The sequence below is a fragment of the Asterias rubens genome, chromosome 17 (genome assembly GCF_902459465.1).
Source record: "Asterias rubens chromosome 17, eAstRub1.3, whole genome shotgun sequence".
NCBI lineage: Eukaryota > Metazoa > Echinodermata > Asteroidea > Forcipulatida > Asteriidae > Asterias > Asterias rubens.
In genome coordinates, this window is record NC_047078.1 from 5,402,522 (window position 1) to 5,427,205 (window position 24,684).

At 37.3% G+C, this 24,684-nt stretch overlaps 1 protein-coding gene across 1 annotated transcript; it reads right to left on the reverse strand.

Annotated features, from left to right (window-relative positions):
* Positions 1–10,183: 10,183 nt before the first annotated feature.
* Positions 10,184–17,877, reverse strand: LOC117301735. Its single transcript, XM_033785761.1, has 9 exons — positions 17,734–17,877; positions 16,268–16,328; positions 15,368–15,733; positions 14,619–14,954; positions 14,200–14,304; positions 13,747–13,872; positions 12,726–12,753; positions 12,241–12,338; positions 10,184–11,817 (listed from the first exon to the last, which is right to left on the reverse strand). Exons 1-9 carry the CDS (start codon positions 17,875–17,877, stop codon positions 11,624–11,626), a joined length of 1,458 nt encoding a protein of 485 aa, XP_033641652.1. The 3' UTR covers positions 10,184–11,623.
* Between the last annotated feature and the right edge of the window lie 6,807 nt (positions 17,878–24,684).

Sequence of the window (24,684 nt, forward strand, 5' to 3'; positions counted from 1 at the left end):
GGGACTCCATGGACTTACCAAGGCCCAATTTCATGGATCTACTTTAATACCGTACTGGGGGTCACCATGCAGAAAAGACAGACTTCGCAAGCACTTCACTACTATAAAGATCTTCAAACTTCAATTAGGAAAACAAAACTCAAGTATGTAGGGCATGTGAATAGAGTGGGCAGTGGCCGATACCCCAAAATTCTCTTAGAAGGCCACATTGCAGGTAACAGACCCAGAGGAAGAGCAGGGAAACGTTGGCTGGAAGATATCAAGCACTTCTATGAAGAGGCTGACATACCATCTGTGGCAGCAGCAGGACACCTAGCAAGGATCAGAAACCTATGGAGACTCTTAGTTGGAAAGCCAGCTCCGTGACCTACCTCCGACGGGAGGACGGCTATGATGATGATGATGAGGACTTATCGTAAGCACCGGAATCGGCGCTTACGGAAGCAGGGAATTTTAGCTTCGTTTAGCTTCCCTGGGTCGACCCCGATGTTGCGTATTTTATTTTTATCCAGGACGAATGTGGGCACACAATTACCCCACGTTCGTCCTCGAATCAGAAAAAAAAAACAATCACGTCACCACGTGAGCCTTCCCGTGGTGACGTCAGTGCACCTCGGGACAGCCCCAAGAGCCCCACTTGTGGATAGGGTCTAGCGTTTTTTGTTTTTTTTTCTCACTTTCATGGAACTCCCTTGGAGGTTGGCCTTTAGTTTCGTATCGTATTTTATTTCAAAACTTGTGAAGGGTTAACTGGAAGCGAAATAGGTGTTTGGTGTTGACACAACAACAAAGTCACAAATTTTAAACTATTTGGGATTGCAAATTAATGATAAAAGGGTCATTTAAATGATCCATCGAAATTACTTTATTATTATAGGAAACACTAGTTACAGGCTTTTCTTTCAGTGCTTTATAAGAAATTATTTCATCTTTTGACTAACAAATTTGTAAAGCTCAATCTTTCTTAATCCCAAATTGGCGTTTATATTTCAGCTGAAAGTATAAATTTGTACTGCTGTTAAATATGTGTATATTTGACCATTGTTAAAGACGCTGGACACTATTGGTAATTGTCAAAGACTAGTCCTCACAGTTGGTGTATTTCATCATATGCATAAACCAACAAACCTGTGAAAATTTGAGCTCAATCGGTCGTCGAAGTTGCGAGATATTAATGAAAGAAAAAACACCCGTCGCACGAAGTTGTGTGCTTTCAGATGCTTGATTTCCAGACCTCAAATTCTAATTTTATGAGGTCTCGAAATCAAATTCGTGGACAGCAAACAACTAAGGGCAGAAAAGGTATCTAGCTAATGATCTTACATTGTTTTTAAGACTTTGGTGATTCGTTTTTACCCTAAAAACACACATTTTCTGTCGTCATCTCTTCACTCGCCCATTGCTTTACACGTGTTTTCGCTTGCTGTTTTCACAGATTTTGCCCACGGTTTGGGGTAAAGTCTGGTGCCGTCACAATTACGGTATCTGGACGTTGATTTCCATAGGTGCTGTCCGTCTATAGGTTATTATTTTATGTCTGTGGTACATACATGTAAATACAGGTTTTACACGGCACGCGTAGAGAGCCAAGCTACAACGATCGTTGCCACTCCACCATGTTTTATCCAGTGGAATGTTTTGAATTACTAGTCCCAACCCAAATAATTCTGAATGCTTAAGGAATAATCTGTCAGTTAAACTTGGTGTTGGGTGAGAAGTATCAATAAAATCATGAGAATTCTCATGATTTTAGTGATACTTCTCACCCAACACCAAGCACGGAAAAATTGCGAATAAAATCAGTTCCCTGGTCTTGAGTCAATGTACGACCGGACGCGACGAGGGTGATGTAGCTGTATAGCCCCGGGGAATACGTGATGCGTTGCACCCTGCCCTGACGGAACGAACTCGCATTTCAAGTTGGAAATAACAACGCAAATCGCTCTAATATTTCAGGTAAAAAATTTCAAATTTATTGTTGAAATTGTCTACAATTATAATTTCACTTATCATTGGGTTGTTTGTACATTTTGATCCTACTGTTGGTCCGACTTCGCCGGGGTTAAAAATCTTTCGTTTTCATTTCGTAAACAATATTATTTTAATGAGTGTGTGAGACGTCGCGTTTTTTTAAATTAATTTTTCTGTCCTTTATGTTTTCCAAGACGGGTCGTAAAATTAAGCGTCAAGGTCGTCGGAAATTCCACATTATTTCAGACAGGAAGGTCGTATGATCTTGATTTTTATTTCATTTAAAATGTTAAGATTTGCTTGTTTGGATTAGGATGATAACGCAAAAATTAAATTTACTTGATATTCCTCATTACGACAGAGCGGGTCTTATTATTCGAAAACTACGTCACTTCAGAGGGAGATGTTTCTCACAATGTGTTATACTGTCAACCTCTCCCCATTACTTGTAATCAAGAAAGGAACAATAATTATTTTGAGTAATTACAAATAGTGTCCACTTTTAATGCGGCAAGTCAAGGCTGGAAAAAACTCTGGCTGCTCTGAGATTATTTGTGTCTTTGTATATAGCTAGCTTGACACTTTACCGCGTTTATTGTAATGATATTAATTAAATTAGTATGGTATTATATACTAACGATGACCAGAGCAAGCTAGTCGAAACGTTGAGACCAATCCAAGAACTGACTCCGCGGTAGTACAGTTAATTACGATCCTATAAGCTAAAGTAGTAGTCATAGCCTATTTCTATACCATCCGCCCGGGTAATAGTTAATCAGCAGGACAGTTCTTTTTAGAACTGAGAAGTCTCCCGAACCCCCGAACAATCTACTCCGCGGTAGTAGAATTAAGCAAGACAGTTCTCGAAGAACAAACTCTACCTGGCAAGTAGATACATACATGGTGTTACCGCAAACCAAATATATATTGATACCTCACCATGCAATGCCTCAAATCCTATAAATTAGTATTGTGTTAAAATTATTAATGGTACATGTACACTATTTAAAGATAGGGAATAGCTGAATCACTCCAAATATGAAGCAAATAGCGGAGAAAAGAAGTATAAACCCACAGAGGACAGATGAATTGTGAATTTTGTTGAATTTGACTAATTACATTGTGTTTTAATTAACTTTAAAAAAATTGGGAGCAGTATTTGTATTATTAAAGTTATTTCTTTGAAACTGTGTAACATGCTTTGGTGGGACTTCATGAAAATATAAGATCGTTATACACTAACTATAGCAGGTTAATTGCTGAGACAGCTACAGTTTTTGATCGATTTAACCTTCAACCAGTGTTTGATGTCTAAGAGTCAAACTGAAATGAAAAAATGTCATGACTGTTTGAACTTGCTGGTGTTGTTCATAACCTTTGCCTAAACGGAAGTATCGTATAAATGTCTTTGTTATTGGATGCGCACTTTTCTTTTTGAATGCATGTGTAATTTATTGACTTGTTTGTTTTAATAGTGCATGTTTATAGGCTATGTAGAGCTTTTCAACTAAAAAAAACAATAATCGAAAAAAAAAAACTTTCATAAGAATTCACCTGTACAAACACATGTAGTGGCAACATATTTTAGACGAGACAATGAGTATGGTAATTTTAATATAAAATTTACTTGTAACTTATAGTTACACATTAGTTATTTACCTTATGTGTTATTTGCTTTATTTCTAATTGGTTGTCCCTTTTTGTTCTTTATTGTTCTATACTTTTTTTTACTCTATTTTTTTTTTTTTTTGGTCAAATAAATAGTCAAAATAATAATACATTTCGTCCGGAAAAATTATTCATAAACCAAAATGAAGATCCACTCAGTAGAAGTACCACAATTTACTGTTACGTCTAATACCCTGATCGCGTTCGCACTCCACTTTTCGGGACTAGGTTATCTGGTTTTGTTTTTTAAGGAAACCAAAAGTAGATCTAGCAAGCTTATTTAAAGCCATTGGACCCTTTCGGTAAACAGTATTGTCCAAGGCCCACACTTCGTGTATCACAACTTTTATATCAAATAACAAACCTGTGAAAATTTGGGCTTAATCGGTCATCGGAGTCGGGAGAAAATAACGGGAAAACCCACCCTTGTATCCGCGCATTTCGCCGTGTCATGACATGTGTTTAAAATAAATCCGTAATTCTCGTTAACGAGAATTGATATTGTTTTACTGTTTTCTCAAAAAGTAAAGCATTTAATGGAATAATATTTCAAGAGAAGTATTTCACCGCTACCTTCTGTAAACCCTGTAAGTTATTTGTAAATCTGTGATTTTTTTTTTTTTTTTTTTAAATCTTTAAATCTTATTTTTTCCCCGTTTTACCAACCGTGAGAACCTTTGTTTCTTAACTCCTAAGTTTGAAATAGGGAAGGAAACAAACATACTTTCCATGAGCTTTAAATCGATATTGCGTTAGTGTAAACTTACAATAGTTGAAATAATATGGTGAGTGTCCCAGGGAAATCTGTCTGCCGGAGATTCGGTCACCCAATGGGAAAATAGGGACTTTTCGTTTTCGACGACGGATGGTTCTGCGACGGTTGTTCACCTAAACGTTGTCGTTTTCAGCACAACGAAGAATCATCCAAAGTACTGTCGTAGAAATTGAGGGACGACCGTCCTCAAAGCCGACGCATGCGCAGATGACGCCAAATGTCATCTTACCCGTCGCAGAACCATCCGTCGTCGAAAACGAAAAGTCCCTATTAACATGAGCTGAGGAGGATTCAAAAGAGGGCGCTATCAGAAGAAGTTTGTTCACAGTTTGCCATAATTATAATGGAGGGGGGGGGGGGGCAGAATCTCCTGCCACACTGACCAACATTTAATTATTTATTTACTTGTTTATATATAACTTCCTATAGTTACACAGGGTGATCCAAATCAGTATATTATAAAAAACTGGTTTCAATTTGGGTTCTGCATTTTTAGTATGAATGTGACACGTGGAAGAAAACGCATCCGGGATGTTATAATTATTCATCTCTTATACGCCGTTCACACAGCACTAGGACCTTACGAAGATCAATCCAATCACCCCGATCTCAAAAAATTATCAAGTCCTGTATGATCGCCGTCAAAATAAATCCAGCAATCCAGCGCTAATTACGTGCTAATTAATGTCATTCTTAATTACCTTTGTCCGACCGTTTTGTGTTCTTAAGTTATATTATTACTATCAGGAGGTCGATCGTAACACTTTATCCTCAAAACGGTGCTTGTGCTCAAATTGTTAATTAAACTCAATTTGTTGACCTTTTAACGAGGTCACATGACCCCAGTCAGACCAGGGGAACTTAAGAATTGCCATTTCAGCACCACCCCACAACAGACAATGACTTCGGTACCAACAAACCTTTTGTGGTTGAATTGTTATCGTAATGTCACCAGGCTCTCAGTCTAATTGTTCAGTAGGCCTATACACACACACACACACAAGCAACATCATGGCCGCTGGCTGTCAAAAATACTCTTCGAGATTGGGGAATGGAGTGCTTCTCTGAAACGTTATATAGGTAAGATGCTAACAACAACCAATATTTAAAGGTTACTCCATAAAATATACTGACTCATGTGTAGTGACACACAGTTTAGTTTTCAGCAAATAAAGTCAGTAAAGTAGGACGAAGCCCACGGTGCATAGTTTGATGAAAGTGATTTGTGAGTGTGCACAATGCTCCCGTGTTGGAAATGGCTGAACAGTCCGTACAGTCGTTAACGATCGATACAAGGCAATGGTTAGGTTGAATACGTTGTGTTCCAGACTTTTTGATCGGGATCAGTTTTCTCGACAACATTATATAGACCCAATATAATTCGGAAATGGTAATTTTTAAAATGCGAAGAAAAAAAAAAAATCCGATGAACACTGTGGATTGCTGACTCTTTTACCAGGTTACTTCTGACATGATATGTTGATTTACCTCATCAGATTGAAAAATACTATGCTGCCCAGTTTCCAGCAGATACAACTAAGCAGAAGTTGAAGCAGAAGTGGAGAGGAATGGCTAGCTGAAAACATTTTATACTGCACACATCAGATGAATCCAGTGTGGAAAGAGTACCGCAAATTAGATGCCCTTGAATTGAAGTTATTGTTGCATCATATCTTACGTTTGGAAAAAAGAAAATCATCTTCCTCTTTTTGGAAAAATCCGAACGATCAACTGGAATTTTTTTTGTTTGGCCTAACCAACAATTGTATAAAGGAGTAACCAACAAATAATCAATCATTGCTACTTTTGTTGGGTAGCAACCTTCGCCCAACACGGTTGCCCAACGTTGGTTCGAATATCAACTGACTACATTATTGGATAACATTTTTACCAACACAATGGTAAACAAACTTGCCAAACCATTGGTCAAAAGTTATTACCCAACAGTTGGGTAAAATGATTTGACCAACTTGTTTAGTCAAACTGTTTGCCCAACTATTGGATAAATGTTATTGCCCAACCACTGTTGGTTAAGTTATGCCCAATAATATGTAGTCAGTTAATATTTGAACCAACGTTGGGCAAAAAAGTTGGGGAATTTTTGACCAACGGTATTTGCAGTGTATAAAATGATCGTGGTGTTCGTTTCATTTCAAAGAAGAGGAACAAATCGATTTAAAAACATGTTGTCTTCTTTTTGTGTCTGTTCCAACTATGATTTCCAAAAAGATGCAATTGTTTTGTGTTCACTTTTTAAGATGCTGTTGTTTGTTACAAAAAAAAAGTTACGTTAAGAATTGTTTTCTGCGTGTGTCCATTGAACCTATGGAAACCATTTTTTTTTTTATACCGTTTGCATATTGCTTAGATGCAGAAACGGCTTACGAAGAAGTCAGGGAGATTGGCGACCATGCAATATCGACAGCCGATAATCGCAACGTCATAGCCCATACATATGCTGAGACGAGGCTGTCTTTGGCTGAAAGGAAAGATGAAGCCAAAAGCCCGCTCCCACCGCCTCGTGGGATTTTTAACCAACCACTAGTCTGGCCCCCTGATCAAGGATTCCTTGACGTCTCTTGTTAAAAATCTTAGGTCAGGTATCACCCAGGGTCAAAAATAGAGCATGACGCAACTTGTCAGGGTCGGGGGTCATCTCCAGGGAAACCATGTCTGCACTAGTTGCGACAAAGTAATCCTCCTCCCGACGTCCGCCAGGCCGGAGGGTCACGATATTATTTTGATCGGCAATTAATGACAATCTGGTTCAACACGTATAATTTCGACAGCTAGTCACCAGATTTGCCCCATTTTTACCACTTTCAAAAACCATGAAACTTAATCCTCAATCAATGTCTAATGAACACTCATAACAAAACACCTTTGAAAAAAATATTTTTGAAGAAAAAGGACAAAAAGCGATTTCCCAGGTTTATATATTTTGAACTTATCGCATCGCTTTGCAAACGCTTTATTTAGGCACAACGCCTGCATGGCAATAACTGGCATAAAAACTCCAGGATCTACGGCCGATAGGACTGACATTACGATTCCATACCAAACATCAATGATACTGTCCGCAAGTTTTTAATATATCCTTTAGTCCTAAGTTATGACTACCCTTAACTCGAGTTAAAAAATTCCTCCCATATTCTCCTAACAAAACCCTATCCCGGTAACATAACAACTTCCCGGATCTTCCCAAACAAATTCTCCCCTGAAACAGTATTTTGTAGAGTCAACATTGGTACATATCGCCCAAGTCAAGTCATAAACGTGCTCATGGATGTGTGTATCCGTATGGACTGCTTTATTTGCAATTCACATGACGTCCACATAAATAAAATGAAATAGAAACTATTCATATTCAGTAATAATATTCCTTATCCTTGTCAATTATTATTGCATTATCCAAAATCAACAATGAAAGCTGTACTGCAGTAAGTTCATCTGCCATCCTTTGCTGTGTGAGCTGACGTTTTTGTTTGATCCAACTTACGATCCAGTTGGTTTTATACACACGCAAACAATTTGCTTTAAAAAGGCACTGGACACTATTGGTAACAACTCAAAATAATTGTAAGCATAAAAACTTACTTGGTAACAAGCAGTGGCGAGCTGTTGGAGTATAAAACATTGTGAGAAACGGCTCCCTTTGTACTGGAGTAACGTAGTTTTTGAGATAGAAGTAACTTCTCACTAAAATGTTATTTGAATTGAATTCGAGACCTCGGCTGAGGTCTCGAAAACAAGGCACCTGAAAGCACACAACTTGTGCAACAAAGGTGTTTTTTCTTGACAAGTAATGGGGAGAGGTTGATGGTGTAAAACATTGTAAGAAACGGCTCCCTCTGAAGTGCCATGGTTTTTGAGAAAGAAGTAACTTTCCACGAATTTGATTTCGGGACCTCAGATTTAGAATTTTGAGGTTTCGAAATCAACCATCTAAACAAACACAACTTCGTGTGACAAGGGTGTTTTTTCTTTCACTTTTATCTCGCAGATTCGATGACCGATAGAGCTCAAATAGTGTCTACTGTCTTTAAAGACTATTGGTAATTGTCAAAGACCAGTCTTCTCACTTGGTGTATCTCAACACATGCATAAAATAACAAACCTGTGAAAATTTGAGCTCAATAGGTCGTCGAAGTTGCGAGATAACTATGAAAGAAAACACCCTTGTCACACGAAGTTGTGCGCTTTCAGATGCTTGATTTTGAGAGCTCAAATTCTAAATCTCGAAAATTCGTGAAAAATTGCTTCTTTCTCGAACACTACATAACTTCAGAAGGAGCCGTTTCTCACAATGTTTTATACCATCAACCTCTCCCCATTACTCGTCACCAAGAAAGGTAACTTACATAGGAAACATTGTAAAATCTACACACAAAAATGAAAACAATACTTTGGATTGAGATTTTCTGGACGAATTAGGTAGATTTAAACAAATGAGAGCGTTATGCACTAACTATATATCGACTGTTGAAACAGCTATACAGTGTACTTGCTTTTGATCGAATTAACTTTCAACCGAAATATTTATCCAAGAGTCAAACTAATGTCATGACTGTTTGAACTTTCTGGTGCTGTTCATTCTTGGTGTAAACGCAAGTATCGAATGTCTTTGTTATTGGAGGCTACCTTTTCGTTTTGAAGGCAGGTATAATTGATTGACTTGTTTGAAGAGATAAAATAGTACATGTATGTGTAGAATTATCAACTATAAAAAAGATAAAGGACAAATCAACTTTCATTATGATTATGTTAAAGGAACACGTTGCCTTGGATCGGACGAGTTGGTCTATAAAAAGCGTTTGTAACCGTTTTTTATAAAATGCATATGGTTGGAAAGATGTTTTAAAAGTAGAATACAATGATCCACACAAGTTTGCCTCGAGATTGCGTGGTTTTCCGTTTCCTGTGCGAACTTACACGGTCGGCCAAATGGCCGACCGTGTTAGTCGACGAGGTAAAAGGAGAACCGTGTAATTTCGAGGCATGTTTGTGTGGATCATTGTATTCTACTTTTACAACATCTTTCTACCCATATGCATTTTAAACCAAACGGTTACAGACGCTTTACAAAGACCAACTCGACCGATCCAAGGCAATGTGTTCCTTTAACGAGAATGAACAAGAGAAAGTGTAGATTTGTACGTACAACATCAGTTTGCTCAGCAAACAATAAATTGTGTAACTAAAGTGATTTTTTTCTAAACAGAAAAATGTTATTGTAAATTGAAAGATTATTTTATACCGTGTGGTATCCTTTTTCTCCAACTGTTGCGATGACGCAGTTTGAAAATGGCGTTCAGCACTGAGAACAAAGATAGACAATTAATCATTGTTTCTAGTTTTAATCCGCGAATAAAGAAAATTGTTTAAAAAAAATATACATAGTGTTTGTGAACCAAGCAAGACAATTCTTAGGCGTATAATATTGTAGTGAAAATGCCCCCTTTTTACTACCATATTAGTGGTCAACTGTATTGTCCAGTGCTCAGCTACCTCCCCTGTGGTACACTTGATTTCAAGTGAGACTGCGGTTATTTCTCTGCATCAACCACGCAGATTTGCTATCACACGCTCAGGGGCCAAATTCATAGAGCTGCTTAAGCAAAAAATTTGCTTAAGCACAAAAATAGCTTGCTTATTTTACACATGTTACTGGCCAAAATTTCATGCCATATACATTGCTTATGACTAGTATTTAGCTGTTGTTTACTTAGCATAACAATTGATTGGAGTCTTGGCCGGTAATCTGATTTTACTAAGCAATGAATTTTTTGCTTAAGCAAAATGTTGTGCTTAAGCAGCTCTATGAAATTGGGCCCTGACTGTGATCGTAGGCCAATAATAATGACGGAGGTTAATCCGCAAGAGGGCGCTATTTCAGGCAGTAATGTGTTGGCTATCAGGTAGACTATTATAAAATCCATGTGGAGGATGTGGACTAGTCCTGGTCAGTGACTGTTGAGATTGACAGCTTGTTTCTTTTCAATGTGTGCTCCTTTATCAACACAATAATGCATCCCCGGTATACTTTGTTGGTAAAACCCACTGAAACAGTTCCTTTTGTTCAGATACCAATATGACAATTGTAACGAGTATTTAGTACATTCTTTCTCATTAATCCGCAAGAGGGCGCTATTTCAGGCAGTAATGTGTTGTCTATCAGGTAGACTATTATAAAATCCATGTGTGGACTAGTCCAGGTGTAAAACTGTTGAGATTGACAGCTTGTTTCTTTTCAATTTGTGTTCCTTTATCAACACATTAATGCATCCCATGTATATACTTTGTTGGTATTAAATCCACTGAACCAGTTCCTTTTGTTCAGATACCCGATTGACATTTGTATTGACTATTTAGTACATTCTTGTTCATGAATGACATTCCTTTAGTATTTAATTTCACAACCCTGGTCAGAGAACACAAGACTGGGTTGAGTTGGCTTTTTGGGTGTAGCCAGGCAACATCTTGTGTGTGGAGGGCTGAGGCTTGGCATACTCGGTTGATGATTGTATCGGTGCACTGTATGCTAGTTCCGATTTCATGTAAGTTTTCTTGATTATTTAGAGGGTATTTCTAAAGTTTCAGCATGGCCATTGCATTTAATATTAGTTCTGTACCAGCCACAGCTTCTCTACATTTAGTTTGTCCCACAATATTCTGTTTTTATACTTGCATTTTTAGTAGAACTTTCAATGCATAATTTTCTGTTGTATCGCCACCTCGTAGTTTAAGTAATTTTGTTGTAAGCTTTTCAGATCAGTAATTAAATTGCTATTTTGTGGCTGGAAATGAAAGCCACCCAAAAACTGTGGTTGGTTCTGTAAGAATGCACCATTTTCATTCATGGGTTCGCAGATCTTCTTCTAAAACAAATTAAAGTAATACATCATCTTACCAAACGAACAGATCCCAAATATTAGTTTCCTGACGCTTTCGGTTTTGGCGTTTGAATGAACTTGGTGCGTTCTTACAGAACCAACCCTTGTCACACGAAGCTGTGTGCGTTTAGATGGTTGATTTCGAGACCTCAAAATTCTAAATCTGAGGTCTCGAAATCTTAAAATCTGCTTAGGCTCGTCTGAAGCCCTGAGCGCATACTCAAGCATGCACAATATTATCAAAGCAGGGCCAAGCTAACACGAGCCGAATCCAAAGCCGAAGCCGTGGTTTCGAAAAGGGCCTCTGACGTAGTGCTCATTGCCACATCCAATGAGGTGGTTGGTTAAAAATCCCACGAGGCGGTGGGGGATGGCTTGGGGCTTCATCTTCCCTTTCAGCCAAAGACAGTCTAGTCTCAGCATATGTATGGGCTATGACGTTGCGATTATCGGCTGTCGAGGATGCATGGTCGCCAATCTCCCTGACTTCTTCGTAAGCCGTTTCTGCATCTAAGCAAACGGTATACAAAATAAAGGTTTCCATAGTTTCAACGGATACACGCAGAAAACAATTTTGAACTAAACTTTATGTTTTTTGGGGTAACAAACAGTAACATTCTTAAAAAGTGAACACAAAACAACTGCATCTTTTTAGTTAAAACAGACACACAAAGAAGACGTGTTTTAAATCGATTTTTTCTTCTTCCTTAAACGGATATCATGACCTTTTAAATGGTTTTTACATTGTCTTAACCTTTCTATATCGTGTTTACTCCATGCAAATATTTTTAAAATCCTACCAACTCCTTTTAAATTGATCGCGTAGTTTGTTATTTGTGGCTGTTTTGCAAAAAATGAAGGCCAGTACATTCAGAAAATAAATTATAACTTGAGCAGTATTATTGATTTCATTATGTATAAATTTTTGTTTACCTTGGACTTCAAATCTGCTTAACAGATTGGGTCCAATTCGAATGCTTCCTGGTGAAGGAGCTTGTCTGAAGGTCACAGTAGCTCTGTTCGCATCATTGCTGTTTAAACAAGATTAAGAAGTAACTATAAATACTAAATAGTAAACTTGCGGATGTAATCTCCTTTGAGGGAGTGGTGGCTCTGATAAGAGCCGGTGTGGTTTAATTAGGTGGTTGTGTTGTTTAATATACAGTTTGCTCAGTATATTTAATGGAGAATGATTTCTGATTTTTGAAATTTGTTTTACTGAAGTTTCTCTTTTGCCCCATGTGCAATTTCCTCCTTGATTTTGAACTTCCTCGATTTGCTTTATCTTCACCAAACAAACAACAAACAAGCAACTTCATAATAATAATCATATTATAATAATAAAACTTCAAAAATTAAATATAAATTAATGCAATAAACAAATCAATGGATGTTGTACTAATTTTAGAGTTACTTACGTTTGGTTGATCTGGACAGCAGAATGACCTGGGGGAAAGCAGAAACATTTGATAAAAGTGTTTTAATGTTGTGATAATAACCATGTTTCCATCTCTCTGAACCAGAGATGTAACAAGGAAAGCTATGCCCACCAGACATGCTTAAAGACACTATACACTATTGGTAATTACTCAAAACAATTATCAGCATAAAACCTCACTTGGTAACGAGTAATGGGGAGAGGTTGATAGTATAAAACATTGTGAGAAAAGGCTCCCTCTGAAGTGACGTAATTTTCGAGAAAGGAGTAGTTTCTTATGTTGAGATAAGCCTACACCTAGTGAGAAGACTGGTCTTTGACAATTACCAATAGTGTACACACTGCTTTAAAGACACTATACACAATTGGTAATTGCCAAAGACCAGTCTTCTCTTGCACTTGGTGTATAAAAACATACGCACAAAATAACAAACCTGCGAATTTGTCGTCGAAATGCGAGAGAGTAATGGAAGAAAAAAACACTCTTGTCACACGAGTTGTGTGTTTTCAGATGCCTTGAACTCAAGACCTTAGCTGAGTTACCGAATTCAGTTCAAATACTTTAGAGAGAAATTACTTCTTACTCGAAAACGACGTTACATCAGATGAAGCCATTTTTTTTTCAATGCGTTATACTATCAACAGCTCTCCTTTGCTCGTTACCAAAATAAGTTTTTATGCTATTTATCATTTTTAGTAATTATTAATAGTGTCCAGTGCCTTTAAGAATCCTCACAGTATACCTATGAATTCCTATTAACTTCAATTTATTGACTGAAACAAAACTGAAACAAAACAAAACCAAAATCATGTCTACCCTGAATTTAGATGAATGCATTTAACAGCATAAAGAAACCATAGTTAGAGTGAGTAAGTACTACATACATTACTTCAAATGCGCGTTATAGACTTTTAAGGATTTTCTGAAACTTGTTTGAAAAACTATACTTTCCTAATTCTGAGATCCCTAAATCAACTATAAATATGATAGGTAGCCTTACGGTCTTTACGAAGCCTCGATGCGACAACCAGCAGGCTTATTGCAATCAGGAACCCGGATGACAACACCGCTGTGATCAAAACAATGTCTTTCCGAGCAATGGTATCCAACGGAGTAGCTCCAGACCCTTGAAACACGAGTTCAAAACAAACGTTGCTTTCATTGTTTTCTCTGATAATCAAAAATATACTGTGTTGACGGCTCACTATAAGCCCAAGACTTTAAGATGAACGTATAACGAATCTTTTTCTGGTTCATTCGCTAAACTTCAAAAGGGCGAATATACATAAGGAACAGAACGATAAACTTAAAGGATTTGGGTACTCTTTAAACACAGAACATACAGTCCACAGATTTACATCAAACTTACCAATTAAGTTTTTATGCTAACAATTATTTTGAGTAATTACCAATAGTGTCAACTGCCTTAAAAACAAAGTTAAATTTGATTCACCTTGTCCCGTTTTCAGTGTCAAACTGCTTGTAACCGTTACCGTTGATTCCACACTTTCATTCAAGTCTGTTGTTGCTGGCAATGTTGTGATCGATGCCGGCTGATCTGTAAATTTCCAAACATAGATTTCATAAAAATAAAATTAGGCAGTGTTTGAACTAACATGACAACCCTAATTCGAAAAGTAAACATGCATTTTAACGACACTGCCTTAATAACACTGCATTGATAAGCCGATATAAGTAACTTAGTGACTTTGAAAACTTTCAATAAATGGTCGCATTCATTACTGAACAGGGAACATGACCAAGATGGTGACAGCGTGATAATGGTCTATTGGAGTGTCATGAGACAATAACCGACCCGGAATTCCAGATTGATAAGCCGACATAAGTAACTTAGTGACTTTGAAAACTTACATGGAATGACGATTGTTGTAGAATTGTAGTTGGACTGGTTGTAGAAGGCGTCATGAACGTCACATTGGTATCTTCCTTCGTCCTTCAAGTTCAAGTTTAGAATCGTAATATTACAGCTTGTCTTGCCGTGATGAAGCGCGTACTTTCCCGTCTGGCCGACGGAATAATGGACCTCACCCGATGTATCGCAAGACTGCAGGACGGTGTTGTTGAGTGACCAAACAAAGGTGAAACTTCTTTGATCAGTTGTGCCGCTGTCGACCACAGAGCACGACAATGAAACGTCCCCCCCTTCTCCAGGAGTAAGAATGTTTTCTGCCTCAACACCAAAATTAGCTTTAAGATAAAAAGGTTTATAGTTAAAAACGACGTTCCCAATGATAGACCAAACTCTTTGGCAATAATTTCCATTGATCATAATGATCGGTTTGAAATAAGAAAATCACGTGAAATACTTCTACAACCCAACCTTCAAATTGACAAATTGGTAGCAGTTTTAGAAAACACAAAATAAATGGGTAGACTTACACTTCTGAAGTGTAATCAAAACTATAAAGACAATTCGAACGTTTTTTGTTGGGAAAATTTTTGCCGTATTTTATATGCTAATTTAGTCGGTGAACTTGTTTACCAGACAAAGGTCCGTTTTATTGGTTTGCCCCATTCAACAATAAAAATGTGACCCCGCCGTACATTTTATTTGAAGGTTCCGTTGTCGTAAATTTCAATAATTTAGAGGTAACACTTACCCTTTTTTACTTCGACTCTTGTTTCATTATTATTTCTGAAGTTATGTCCATAAACTTCACACTTAACCACGGCATCATCTCCAAGGCCTATATTCAATATTATTAGATTGCCATTGTCTGGATTAACTTCCACAGTCTTGTTCTTGAACGATGCCACTCCACCACATCTAGCTGTTACTCCATCTGACATGTTTTCCACCCTATTTACTAACGTCCATTTCAGTATAATGCCATGTAGCCCATCACAGGATGGAATCAATGTACCATTGGCATACCGAGCCTTGCATTCTAATTCTACGTCTTCACCTTCAAAAACTGAGACGACTGGTGGCATGTCTATCATGATGTTCCCAGAAGATATGACGCCTAATAATACAAAGACAAATAATTGAAACCAAGAACTGAACAAAGATTCAATTTATGTTTTCTACCAGGTGAAAATTGATTAGAATACATTTGTTTTATAATGGGTTTTTCGACACTCCATTAATTGATTTTTAGGTAGCTATCTAAAATTAAAATGTTTAACAATATTCATTTCTCCATGCGCGATATCTCAGTTTATCTTGAAACCACTACTCTTCTAGTCTTATCCTAGGCCCTTTACGCAATCAACGGCCCGTTCAGAATTCATGAGCTGCATACATACACGGTACATAACAGTACTCGAAGCATGTTTTTCCGAGATTTTTGTACCCCTAGCAAACGAAGCCCGATGCGGCCTCTTTGTACGAGGTTGAAACCTCGAAAAAACATTCTTCGACCCCACGGTATCAAGTACTGTTGTGTACCGTGCAGTATACGCAGTTCGTGAATTCAGAGCGGGCCGGTGCTTGCGTAAAGAGCCTTAGACAAGGCTACTAGTACTACGCTTGACGAGTTTTACTTCTGTCGACTTACCTTGAAAAATGTTTCCAATAATTAACAAGATTGCGAACCTCTGGGTAAGGCTTCCTTCCATCTTTTGAACAATATATTAGTACGTGTGAAGATGTTGGCGAATAATAGTTTATTAGATAAAGACGCTGCACTTTGAATCAAGCAAAGCTCTATCGCTGGAACTGTGACGGGGTCGGAATGATTATAACCAGTAGTGCAACTTCCTATACCGTATATTTTTCTCAAATCAGATGTTGGTGATTTCTGGTCGATTGCAAACAATGAATTGGCGTGTGTTGTTTATAGCAAGCACTGATACAGTTTTTACGTTTTGCAACCAAGTACACTTTCTTTTTAACTTTTAAACAATTACTCCTGCCCATAAATCAACAGTTTTTTCAGGCGCGATGGAGAAAGAAAGTTTCGCTTTCTTTCCTGTTAAACACTGGATATACAGAAAAAGGGTAACACCTCCTTGTTATTGTAAAAACGTTTGATATCCGGTTTGATATTACAATGTTCTGTTATTGTGAACAACTGTACTTGACATGACACTTATGAGCCGATGGTAAATCTATTTAATACAAGGATGTAAATACTTAATTTTGTTCGTGTCATTCAACATTTTACATATTGTTTGCTAAAGGGATGATCACAATTATTGACCTCAAAATATTTTAACGATAAAAAAACAGCTATTTGTAATAAAAGTATTATGCTTACGTATAGTCAGGTGGCTTAGCGAAATTACAGTTACACGGCGGACAAAAGCACAATTTTTGGCACAGAGCTCCCTATATATTAAGGGTCTTTTAATTAATATTAGCCGAGGAGCCCTCCGGAATTGTTGTTATTATTTATGTAAATCAAAAAATTTCAAAATGGCCGCCAAATATGACAAAATATCATTTTTCTTGAGTCCTGGGAGTCATAAAAACCTCAGGGTGGTTGCTAAAAGTGACTTACAGGTAGTTGGACAATAAAGGAGTACTAAAACATTTTCTTTTTAAATATCGCAGATACTCAACTTTCAATCACCACCCCTCCCCCCCCCCCCCCCCCCAGTTCAACCCGATCAAATCTCACTCTCTTAGCGGGGGCGGATCCAAACATTCTGAAGACAGGGGGTTTCTGGCCTATCAACCCCCATTTACAGGATATAAAATAATTGTTTTTCATAATAATAGTAATAACAACAACTGTGTGTAAAGCGCCAAATTACCAACTATGTAGTTGTAACAATGTTTTATTTTATTTATATTTATTGTTTTCTTCTGGTTTTGTGGTGGAGCGGGAGGTCGATCATCCCCCGATCATGGACATTAGTGGTTGCGCACATCATTCATACTTGAGAAAGTTTTCTTTCTCTGCATGTATCCGAGCCCACAAGGTGCACAATTTGGCTACCATATCATCTATGGACATGCGACCTGAGAAATAATCCAAGGAGGATTGCCCATTCATCTGATGGCATTTGAGATGCTGACAATCTCTGGCTGGGAGATCTCCTCTGTTGGGAGGCCCTGATCATTCTGCTGGAAGTTCTCCAGGATATCTCTAACATTAATTTCGATAAGGCATTCTTCTTGAAGTTGCTTCAGCAACCAGTATCTGGTCCTGAGAGCATCCATCACTAATAATAAACAAAATTTTTTCTGTGAGCCCAAACGTTCCACCTGAATCTTTCACAATCTTGTTATTCTACTCATGAGCTTGATCATAGGGATCACAAAGAATTAATTGTGAGTTGTCTTGGAAAGGACCAAATGAAAAACTTATCATTGATAAGGCAAGGAGTTCATCTCTGATGCGGACAGCAGGCATCCTCCGTGAGTAGTTTACATGGTTCAAGACAAAGAACAGCAGTGTGAGTTCCTGCAAGACAATCAACATACAGAAAGAGGGGAGTATTCTCTCTGTGAGCCCCGATGAAGATGAGAATGAGGTTTTTGTCTCATGATCAGGTCCAAGTACATGAAAGTAGGATTTCTCCTCTGCATATTAATGTTTCTTCAAGCTGTGGCAGACTCTTTATCTTTGGTGCCCTCACTGAGCATGAAACCCTCACTCATGGAGATGTGCAGAGACAAGAGAGTGATCTTGAGGGCTTGCCTATCGAGTTAGTGTGTGGGATGCCTTCAGATACAAGTCAACCACACCAGATAATGCTACCTCGTAGAAAAGTGTTGTCCGTCCGGCCAGAAACTTCAAGCAGAGACATCCCCAATATTATTCCAGAGTGCCTTTTCTGTTAGCAGACCACCTACATGTAGCACATGCTTACTGTCGCAGTGAGAATCTGGTAATTTCTACTGTACAGACTTTACCAGGGTGAACTCAAGTTGGTCAAAGCAATGACTGGATTTGTCATGGACTAAGACATTTTACAGCTTGTCTCTCAACATCCATTGCATGCTTGTTCATAGCAGGAGTGGGGACTTCTCAAAGAAAAGGAGAGTTTTTTTTTTTTTTTTTTTTTTTTTAATGCTCTACCCATCTAAGCACCTCTCGACTGGAAACATAACACGTATACAATCTGGCACCGCCTTTAAAGTTATGGCTGGTACATTATAGGCGTAGCAGCTGTCGGGAAAGAATGTGTTTTTTCTTTCCAGAAAGGTGGTAAAACTGTGTACACCGTAAGTTTTTATTAGACTTAACAATCCCCTAGACTTCGAAAAATGAGAACTCATTGAAAGTGTCTTTTTCACTGGTCTAAAGTCTCCGTGGTATGAGATGTGTGTACCGTTTGTTTGCTTAAAAATTGTGTTTTATCTAGATATTCAGGTGATTCATGATTGTTTTATATTCACATTTAACCTGCAACCATGAGGTCTTCCCCCAAACAATTTTTTTTTTTAATAAAAATAAAAATATAACAAATACAATTAAAAAGGTGATATTATTTTGTTATGTAGGCGGCCATTTTGAAATTTTGTGATTTACATTAAAACAATTACAAATTCCGGAGAGCTCCTCGGCTAATATTAATTAATAGACCCTTAGGAAGCCCTGTGCCAAAAATGGTGCTTTTGTCCGCCGTGTAACGGTAACCTTGATATTTTACGCTAAGCCACCTGACTAGTAGAGTCACATGTAGAATGCTTAGCATTCTTTTTCAACTTTTTTTTAAATGAGCATTAACAATAATACACAAACAGCTGATTCCATTTTATGTTATGAAACAAAATTATAATCTCGTATTTATAATGGTTTTAACTGGTAGCAACAGTCGAGGTTTAAAACAAAAACCATAAGAAACCAAAATAAAGTTGTATATAAAACGCCCTCGTGGCTGCACCCCTCGGTGCGTGTCCTCCATATCCAATCGCTTGGTATAATCGTTTACTGCCAGAGATCAGTTAAGAGGTGTTTTCAGTTAAAAAAATGCAGTGTGGTTTAATTGGTTGCATCTTTAGCAGAATGTTCATGGTTTTAAGATCGTGTAACTTTATCCGTCCTCAATTAGAATAAAAGGGCTGCTCAAGCTAAAGTGTTTCAATTTGATCATTGACTTCCCGAGGTCAATGAGGCCAGGTAACAATAAGATCGGTCACCCGTGGGCACGGGGTTGTTTGCATATACTTTAACTGTCCGAAATGGAGGACATGTTAAACATTTCCAAGCTGGACATCTCTATCTCGTATAGACCTTTCTTTATCAACGTCTTAGCCCGAGATTTTGCCAACCCAGCTTGGAAAGATATGGAAAGTCATAAATTCAAATCAAAAACAGACCGCTACTGTTTGTAATTATGTTATACAAACATTGTGTCGACTGTGTTGAAAAAACAACTAATTTTGGGAGGTGTTTTAAGTTATTGAATATTTGCAGAAATCGTGAATTTGGTTTTAACATATTATGTTAATACGATTGAGTGTTTTACAATCATTCGGACGCCGGCCATGCCAACCAAGTCGGTTTGTTTATCAACAAAAGGAGTTTTGAGACTCTCGTACGATATCCCATAACCATACAGAGGGAGTGGTGTTTTTTTTTTTTTTCATTTTTTTTTTTTTTTTTACTTTTAGACTGGTCCCCTGTTTTCAGAACCAGTGATTTCATTTGAATAGATACAATTATGTAACTGGAATACCACGCAGTGACGTAAGCTTTACATATCTTTGCTTTAATTGGTCTGAGGTGATTTGGGTGGATTGTTGAAAGTTTGTAAGAAAACTCATCAAGGGTCAGATATGACTGATTTGGGGTATATATGTTTTATAAATCCAATCCAAGTATGGCTTTGGCGGTGTGCTGCTCAATATATAAATTATTTGTTGAATGAAGGCCAACTGTATGGGCGGCCAAAAGGGCCAAAAGCTAAATAAAATAAAAACTAACTATATTTTTTAAAACTAACATAAAAAACGAAAATTAAAGAACAATTACAATTAATTAAAGATAAACAATAATACCAATAATAAACAAACGAAATTTATGTGTAAATCGTAAATACAGAGCACAAAAAGTTTAAAATGAACAAAATAATAATAAAATAAAAAACAGCATATTGTTAATTTAGATTATAAAGGGAAAAGATGACCAATTAGTCAAAACTTGAAATAATATGAAAAATATTAATCCACTAGAAAAAAATATTACACTAAATATAAAAAAAGGTTATAATAAAAACATGTTTGTCCCTTTAAAAATAAATACACGAAATGTTTTTAAATTAACAGTAAAAGAAAACTATAAAAAAAAAATGCATTAGAAAAAAAAAGACACTAAATTAAAAAAAATCACTAATAATAAAAGAAATGTTTGTCCCTTAAAATTAATTACACGAAATGTTTTTAAATTAACAAGAAAAAAAACTATCCAAAAAAATCATCCTTAAGAAAAAAAATTCACTCAATAAAAAATAAAGTTAATTATAAAAATTGTTTGCCCTGAAAAATAATTATACGAAATGTTTTTAAATAACAAATTAAAAAATTATCCTTAAAAAAAATTACACCTCATATATTTTTTTAATTCTTACCTAAAATCCACCAAGGTAAACTAAAATTGCACAAGCTACGTTAAAAAAACCGAAACAAACATTGAGGGCGTCAAACTAAAGACAAATTGTGTAAAGGACAAATTTTGTAAAGGACAAATTTTGTAAAGGACAAATTTTGTAAAGGACAAAATATTTCAGAATCAACGAACAAAAGTTTTGACGAACTGACCATAATGATCATAGAGGGCGCGGATGATGGCGAGTCGCGAATTTTTCTCTTTTATTTTAGTGGGTTTTTTTATAGGCCAAGATTTTCCCATTCGCTGCAAAAAGCGAATTTTTCATCATACATCTGGTCTCAGATGCTGGCCATGCATTTGCAAGACGACTTAAAACTAAAAAGTTAAAAACCATTGGTGTACGTGTATAAGACCATATTGAGCATTGCCATAAGCAGCTGAAAGCTGGCCTACTGCGACTGGTGGCTTACGATCAGGGATAACATGAAAATAAAATAAAGTCAGTGATACAATTTGCTCTGAAAACCAAATGAAGAGAAATTGTTGACTTATGACTGGTGCCCGACTAAATTTGTTGATAGTGAAGAAATTTTGTTATCAGTATTTTGCTAACAAATGAAGGTGGGCCCTGTTAGTATTCACAGTAAAAGATTTTTTAATCTTGGGGGAAGGGAATCTTGAGGGATTCAAAAGTGTCCATAGACCTTTTTTAGATCGTTTTTTGAAACGTAAGTGATGCTGCAAACCTTGAATCGTGAGCCTATCGACTCGGATTGAAAGCGTACCTGTTGATATTGTAGCGTAACTTGGAACCTAAATGTGTCTTGGAATGTAAAGCGTAGCTGCGTGCTTGGAACGTAACCATATCTTTTGGAACGTAAGCATATCTTGGAACGTAAGCGTAGCTGTCTTGGAAAGTAAACATAGCTGCATATGGAATGTAAGCGTAGCTTGACTCGGGCTATGTACACCGTTTTTATATTATAGCGTAACTTGAAGGAAAGTAAGCGTATCTTGAAACCTAAGCGTATCTGAGTAGCTGCGTAGCTTGGAACAACCATTGTTATAAGGTTGGAGACTTTTTGTTAAGTTGAAACACATGAGCAACTGTAGATCTGGGCCCACTTTCATGGCTCTGCTTACCGCCGAATTCTGCACTTACGATCTCGATTCCCCGCTTACTTGCACGTCGAATTTCTGCGCTAGCCTTGGTAGCATAGAATGCCTAGTAACGTGGAGTACGCATGGTTAGAAGCAAAAATTCGCCGCTAACCTGTGAAATAGGCTTGCCGTAAGCACAGAATTCCCTGCTTCCGCAAGCGCCGATTCTGTGCTTACAGAAAGCAGAGCCATGAAATTGGGTCCTGGTTGTGTGACATACAATGGGCTTACTTAAGCATAATATTAAAAGCATGAGTGTAGACTTGTACAAGTCCTTCGTAAGTATTATCACAACACCATAGGAACGTAGTCGTAACCATATCTTTTTGAACAACTCATGGGAAATTGCGGATTTTGATTGCTTAGTCGAGTCGCGCCTTCTGCTTTTCAACCCACTTGGTTTATAGTGCGACTAAAGCTACGTACTATGAAAGTGTCGCGATGAAATTCCCCTTGGTTAACTCATGGTTATAACCACTTCTGTCGCTCATGATTACAAGACTACAAAACACAAGACATCAGTGACACAATCTTTCAATCCTTTCAGCACGAGTTTTACTTAATTGCACCTTCATAGACCCTAAATGCTCAACGTGAAGTGCACATGGGCACAAACCAAAAGCCCCGCTAACCTGTGAAAATGCTTGACAAAAGCAAATAATTTCGTATTTTCCAAAGCGTTGATTCTTTGAGCTGCTAACGCGTAGAGTACGAATGCGCACGTGCCGAAATTCCCCACTATCTTGTTAACATGCTTGAATGACATAAGCGCAGAAGAGACCCTTCCCATGAAATAATGTAAACTGCACGTAGCGCGTGCGCACTAACGTTTTGATTGGCAAAATGAGGGGAACATCGCGCTGTTTTGTACACGGTTAATGGGTGCGTGACGGAGACGCGATTGCGCGTCTGCTTATAGTGCACAACTCTATGGCGTTTGCCAACCAACAGGGTCTGTACGCATGCGTGAATGTAATTAGCATATTTCATGGGAAGGGTCCACCATAGATATAGAATTAAAATAACTAGATCGGCCGCGCGTACATACGCGCCATTGCCTGTGTAGAAAAAGTTTTTGTTCGCTATGGACGCGGTAAAAATTTCACGTTCGAAAGGCGACGCGCAAAAATGAACACGGGAGATAGGCCTTGACGCGCTAAATGTCACGTGCTGACGGCCAAAAGTCACGTGCTGACGGCAACGCACAGAAAATGTACACGGGAGATAGGCAATGGCGGCCCCCATGCCAGAACCCGCGTATGTACGCGCGGCCGATCTAGTTATTCTATTCTATATGGGGTCCATTCCCTGCTTCCACAAGCGTCGATACGCACAGTAAACAGAGCCATGAAATTGGGGGCTCCAGTGCAGGCTGGGCTGTGTGTACTTTAAAAAAAAAACATTCCTGGGGAATTCCCGAATTTACAAGAGCTTTTCTCACACACATGATCAGCCTTGAAAGCACAGGTTTTTATCAATGATCGTACGATCTTTGGTTTTTATTGCACCACCATACATGGACTGTACATGAATATGTACACCTACCCATGTAAAATAAAAGTTTTTATTTTATTTTAATTATGGCTCCATGAAATCACATGTTTCAACCCATAGAGCTATTCTAATAACATGATAAAAGCTTTAATAATAGGGGAACACTGGCCCGGCGAGTACGATGAATGATGCTGTCTTGCAGCCAATGGGAAAATCTTGGACAAAGTCATTGGGAAAAGAAATTCGCGACTTGCCACAATGTGCGCCCTCTATCATCATTAATGGTCAGTTCATAAAAATTTTTGTTCGTTGATTCTGAAATTTGTCCTTTACAAAATTTGTCCTTTACAAAAAATTTGTCCTTTACACAATTTGTCTTTAGTTTGACGCCCTCAATATTTGTTTCGTTTTTTTTACGTTGGTGGTTTTTAGGTAAGAATTAAAAAAATATATAAAGAGTAGTTTTTTTTAAGGATAATTAATTTTGTATTTTTTATTTAAAAACATTTCGTGTAATTATTTTTCAGGGCAAACAATTTTTATAATTAACTTTTTTTTATATTTAGTGAATTTTTTTTCTTATTGATTATTTTTTTTGATAGTTTTCTTTTACTGTTAATTTAAAAACATTTCGTGTATTTATTTTTAAAGGGACAAACATGTTTTTATTATAACCTTTTTTTATATTTAGTGTAATATTTTTTTCTAGTGGATTAATAGTTTTTCATTTTATTTCAAGTTTTGACTAATTGCTCATCTTTTCCCTTTAATCTAAATTAACAATATAATGCTGTTTTTTATTTTATTTTTATTTT